This window comes from Theobroma umbraticum, unplaced genomic scaffold (assembly GCF_002168275.2).
Source record: "Theobroma umbraticum cultivar Fairchild unplaced genomic scaffold, ASM216827v3 scaffold_147.0, whole genome shotgun sequence".
Classification (NCBI taxonomy): Eukaryota; Viridiplantae; Streptophyta; class Magnoliopsida; order Malvales; family Malvaceae; genus Theobroma; species Theobroma umbraticum.
This window is the reverse complement of record NW_018397259.1, coordinates 10,702,028-10,708,111: the sequence shown is the minus strand read 5'-3', so window position 1 is coordinate 10,708,111 and position 6,084 is coordinate 10,702,028. Positions and strand designations below refer to the sequence as shown.

Sequence of the window (6,084 nt, the reverse complement as noted above, 5' to 3'; positions counted from 1 at the left end):
TGCATTGTAATGTACCAAACGCCACCTTATTGTCATCCTGTTGTCCATGGCCTCTAGCTCTAGCTTGACTCAGCTGCTAAATTGCAGCCACTGCTCTTACACCTCCCAGTGAAATTGGCTCAGCACCTTGGTCAGGTAGCAATTCAATAGCTGAGCAAGCAATCTAATTTAGTGCAGTTGCAATCTAGCAATTCAATACTGATAGGTTGCTTGTTATGTTCATTCTGAACTTATGACCTTGAGGTATTGAAGAACCATTTGTTTATTGCTTCTGTATACGTTATGGCATTCCAACATGTCTTGCAGATAAAATTAGTACTTGGACTGTATTCTTGTGAATATTTAAAGTTTGGTTTGTGCATAGTTAAGATTTTCCTTTTTCTTCTTTTGATGGTTACATAGTTGAGAATAAATTGTTTATTGCCAATTAGTCTTGCTCTTGCTGTGCAAGTTAGCTCAATCGTGGTGAGCTCTGTTGGGAGGTCTTAAGTTGTCAAAGTGCAAGCAGAATGTGGTGCTAGAATAACAGTTAGCTGCACCTGGCTTGATTATCTTAAATCTGAATTCCTAATCAAACTTCTAAGTATAGCTTTGCTTTTCGACAGTCTTTCCCGCAGGCTAAACGTCAAGTGCTTTGCGTGGATGTACTGAGGAGTTTTAATAAATTGGGGCAAACTGCATACATGTATTTATTGTCCTAGCCTTTTGATGTTACGAGAAAGAGTAGGTCATAGCCGACTTTGTGTCCGAGTTTTTGTCATGGATCTGAAAGTCAAAAGTTATTTGAGAACGAAAACCCTCTCTTTGTCTCTGCGTCTAGAGTCTTTGGTGAGATAAGAACAGAGACGACAAGACAAGAGGTGAACGATAAACACAAAACACAAGGCACGTGATTGCCCATTTTACAACATCCGAGCCCATGTGTTAATGTTTGTATAGGAAAATCCAAAAAAGTTTGGCCCTTTGCCCTCGCTATGACAGTTGCCTCCTGCGGCGGCGCTATGCTCGCAAGCAAACCAAATGCTACGCAAGCGAATTTCTTCACTTGAGATCCACCTAATCTCATATTCAGTCTACGTCTGCCTTCCCCTTAATATGATATAGATAGTATCGAAAAAGCTTTGCTTCCTTTATTTCTTGGCTTTAGGGTTTAGAGCGTAGTCTTGCCATCCTATCCTGCTCTAGTCTCTCGCACTTTGCCTGGGTTAAATGGCTCTTCTAAGTAGTGTTGATGCAAATCCAGTATCATCAATAAGCAGGACCGAGCCCATGTTATATGGCTACATGGAACACAACTACGTGATCATGGAGAAGAGACAGCTGTTCCTGAGGAGCTACCAGTTCTGCAGAAAGAGGAGCATGGCAGAGAGAATCAAGAGATCCTTGGTTAGGGTTAAGAGGGTGATGTGGTTTAGGTTACGATCTGCCCATAAACTGAGAAGGTCGGTCTTGTCCAGACTCCGATTCGCCTTGTATCGCAGAAGAAGATTTATCCGTCTGAGGAACAACCATCACCGGCACAGTGGTAACTCCGGCTGCTTCCTGTAGGACTTAGCTGTGGTATTTCTAATTTGGAATTATTATTTGTGATTGGAACTTGATATTTGAGTTGATATAACTCTTAATACCTATTCCCTTATGTTCCTTGGCGCAAGACGAAATTTGCCTCTCTTGGAGCTTTAAAGAAAAAGGCAAATTGTCATTTGTGCGATTAGTTGCTTGCTTACATGTAGTAAATATGATAGTGGCATGACTAGCATTTCTTTGATCCAACTTGCAGGCTTTATGTTGAAATTTAATATACTTGTCTTGTTGAAATTTGATTGTATTACTGAAAGCTTTAGACTTTTAGTTATATCAATTTATGAAAATTATTTTCAATATTCTCGTACATGCACATGAATTGTGAAAATTCAATTCCGACCCGCAAGTCGGAGGCATAGCTACGGCTTCAAAAAAGTCAAAGCAAATCCCTGAGATCCAAATTAAGTCGTGACTTTTACTTTTGCACGTGCACGTGTAATTGCTGTTGAAAAGGATAACAAACGCCCACGCTTTTCTCCTTGGTGATGAGTCATTCCCAACGCCATGGCACATGCACGGGCCTTACCCTTTTGGTAGTTGCTGTGACGAAAAGAAATTCGTTACTTTATCCCCAACTCTAGTGTTGTGTACAACTTGCTTTTTCTCTTTCTTTTTTCCTCCTTTATGCGTACAAACACTTTCCCTCTACAATTAGATGTCCAATTCATCCATGGATCCAAGTGTACTGAAAAATGAGAGCATATTTGGCATCATCTTTTCGTCAACATAAGAGAGTTTATTTGAGTAAAAATCACCAAATAAAAACTTATTAAGGTATAGTAAATCACAAAATAAAGTTCTGATTTTATCTTTACTTATAATAATATAATTTATTGAGATTTTTTTATTTTTAATAATTTTATGTATTTGAATTTCTTCTAGAATTTCAACAATTATATCAAGTCTCTCCTCTAAGGTTTATGTTTCCTCTTTCTGACCATCTTGTATATTCAGTCTTTCTCTTTTTCAAAGATTTTATCTTTGAAGTTTATTGATTTTTCACACTTCCAGCGCACCAATTCTAATAAGAGTATTTGCAACTGGTATATGAGATTTAATTATTCTCTTTAGATCAGTAAATACATCTAACAACTAATTTTCTATATTTTGTAAATGAATTATCCTTCGAACTTCAAATTCAAATTGATTTATGCGACGATTAAAACTAAATAATGATAATACATTCTAAGAAATTTCTTTTTACAACTACTTATTTTTTCTTCCTAATGTTGAAAAAATTATTTCATTAAAATGACTATAGGCAAGCTTTGCCGTGAATAAATCTCCTGTTAATGGTTTTAGATATTTAATTTTAGATGAAGATTCATATACAACATATATTCTTAACCTCTTTTGAGGATGCATCTTTGTGCATTGTGGTGGAGCAATTGAGATATATACACACATCTAAAAATTCTTACTTAAAAAATATTTAATTACTGTCATAAACTAATTGTATGGGGAAGAATTTATGATAACTCATTAACTTGATGCGTACAAATGTTGCTACATGCAAATGACATGCCCCTCAAGTATACATGATAAGTTTAGTTTTCATAAGCAATAGCTTTATAATCAGTCGAAAGTGTTTAATAAAGGATTCTACTAAACCATTTTGTGTTGAACATGAGCAACAAGTTGTTCAAAAGTTATTCTAACTAATATGCAATATTTATTAAAAACTTGAGATGTAAATTCACTAGTATTGTCAATATGAATGGTCTTGATTTTGTAATCAGGAAAATGTGCTCGCAAAAGAATCATTTGGACAAGTGATGTTGCAAATGCCAAATTGCAAGTTGATAATAAACACACATGTGACCATCTAGTCAATGCATTAATTAAAATTATAAAATATCTAAGTAGTCCACATGACGGATGCGTAAATCCACATACATCACCCTGAATATGTTTAAAAAATATAAGAGATTTAGTCTCAACTTTAATTGATGATGGCCTTATAATTAATTTGCCTTAAGAACAAGCAATACATGAGAATTCATCATATTGAAAAATCTTTTGATTTTTCAATGGATGATCACGTAAACTTTCAATAATTTTTTACATCATTATTAATTTAAGATGGCACAACCGGTTATGCCAAATTTTAAAATCATTAGAAACTTCTGATTTACTATACCATAAGTTTCATTTTAATATTTGTGTAGTATGATTTAGAGAACAAAACAGGTCATTTTTCCAACACACACTTCTTATCCGAGATAATAGATGTAATATAAAAGTATTAAATATCTTTTTCATTTGTTGGCTCAATATAATATCTGTCGTAATGTGCAAGTTCGAGAATCCAACCACTAGACGTAGAAAAATATGTTAGGAGTCGCCACCAATCTTTTTTGTTTAGGTGCAATTGGTCACCTATTAAATTTGTTCTATTCAACGGAGTCTTAAATTGATTTTAGATCCATCTAAAGAATAATAAACTGGTTTGTAGATTTTTAGAGTTGAATTCGAGAGTACGGTTACGTACAAGGAAGGATTAGCACCCTTGTGACGTCTATTCCACGAGCAGTATCATTTAATCATATGTTATCCTATTATAGCCTAAACCATTGATTTATTTCTATGTTTCTCTAATCTTTGTTTATTTATTTTATTATTATTATTCTTGAAACCAAAGTTTAATTATTCAGCTTTAAAGATGCGTATCATGCAATTGTGAAATGAAGTCATGATTTATCAATTTTAAGAAATGGAAAGCGAAAACCTTGTACCGAAAAATCATTCGTAAACCATCCCAACGGTTGGCTGAAGTCTCGAAGTTTTGCTCATCTAAGGATGTCCTCTGAATAACTCATCTCTACAATTTCTTTGAGGAAATCCCATCATTGGAGTTCTCATCCCATTAACAAAATATGTGTTATATGCTATGTCAAAATAAAAATCGTGAATGATGCCAAATGAGCACGTTTATAAATATAATTTAATTGATTTATAATTTATATATATAATAGTTTAATGCAATTAAATACCTTATTTATTTTTACTATATATATTTTAAAGAAAGATTTTATTTAAATTAGTAATTTTTAATTAATATTATAGGTCAATATTATTTTATTTTATTGAACTATTTTTTGAATAAACAACTAATCTTTTATTTACAGTAATTGTTTAAATTGATTAAATAACTATATCGATTTTAATTTAGATAGAACTTTATATGAATTTATTTCTCTTATGACTTTCAAGGTCGTTTTTTGGGTTAATTAGAATATCGGAATACAAAATTAGAATATATACCTACACTTTAGAGAAAACCCTAATTAAATCCCGTTCCTAGGAAAATCATCCCAAAAATAACAACTCTTTCCCTTTTAGGATGAAATTCCATCATTGGAATTAATCTAATCAACCACTCTATTTTTAATATTTATAATTCTATATTATATCATATATTTTCATTTACATAGGTCTATTTTTGAAAAAACAAGGTATTTTCTATTTTCTACCTAAATCTTCATTTGTATTTATTACCAAACATTTATTTCTTTTCTATATTTTTACCCTGGTCAAATCTATCACCATGAATATATTTTATATTTTGACATTTATTTTCTATTTATACATGTATATAATCTAGTTACCTAAACCTAGTATTAACCCTAAATTTTCATCCATGTTCTTTTTATAGCTAAACATACTTAAAACATTTTTATTATTTTGCTATCTTTGTTATTATTTCTATTTTTTATATTTTATATTTGTTTTAACCTCCTAACACTAACATATCATATGAAATTTTTATGATATTTCCCTAAAATGATTTAATTAAACCTACATCACCAAAATACATTTATTACTAAGTAAAATGGGCCATATATAAAATAAACCAAACCAACATATCCAAAACAAAATGGGAAAAGGACTTTTACCTTACTGGGCTAAATTGGCCTGCGGAAAGGAGTTCAAGCTTGCTACAGCCCACCAAGTCTTCTCTGCAAAATGCACCGTCTAATAGCAGCTCTCATTCTTCTCTCAAAACTATGCCATTTTTGGTTAAGATCCACTTCCCCTTCACTCTTCCCAAACGACACTGTTTCAACCCACAACCCTAAGTATAAATTCCTTCTTTCCTTATCTCTCTTCATATCCTTCTTTCATTTTCTCTTTCTACCAGGCGGCACTTTCTCCCCTCTCTCTAAACACATTCCTAAGCCTCCGTTCACCCCAAATCCTACTCTGATCTACGCCGCTTCTCTCCTGACCAGATAAAAATCGAAAGCCCTTGAAACCTCACTTTCCTAACTCCAAAAAGCATAAAAAGAAACCCTTTTCCTCTATTTTAGTGTTTGACTTATCCTAAGGCTTTTTTGGGTTCTTCTTTTATTTGTTTTTCTTTACTATTTTATGTGATTTTAATTATGATGCGGCTAGAGTTTTTCTTGGTCATGCGATTTAGCTTTAGGGATTTTTTTTTTTGCAAAGGTTTCTAGGGATTTTTGTTCAAAAGCGGCTAGGGTAAAAGCTAGGATTTTT

The 6,084-nt window shown here is 32.8% G+C and overlaps 1 protein-coding gene across 1 annotated transcript; it reads left to right on the top strand.

The window, feature by feature from the left end:
• Positions 1 to 659: 659 nt before the first annotated feature.
• On the top strand, positions 660 to 1,773 carry LOC110415473 (uncharacterized). Its single transcript, XM_021427141.2, has one exon. It carries the CDS (start codon positions 1,210 to 1,212, stop codon positions 1,546 to 1,548), a length of 339 nt encoding a protein of 112 aa, XP_021282816.1. The 5' UTR covers positions 660 to 1,209; the 3' UTR covers positions 1,549 to 1,773.
• Positions 1,774 to 6,084: the final 4,311 nt, after the last annotated feature.

What these genes read in the sequence shown, in the direction of transcription:
- LOC110415473 (XM_021427141.2), top strand. Translation starts at nt 1,210, where the DNA reads ATGGCTCTTCTAAGTAGTGTTGATGCAAATCCAGTATCATCAATAAGC.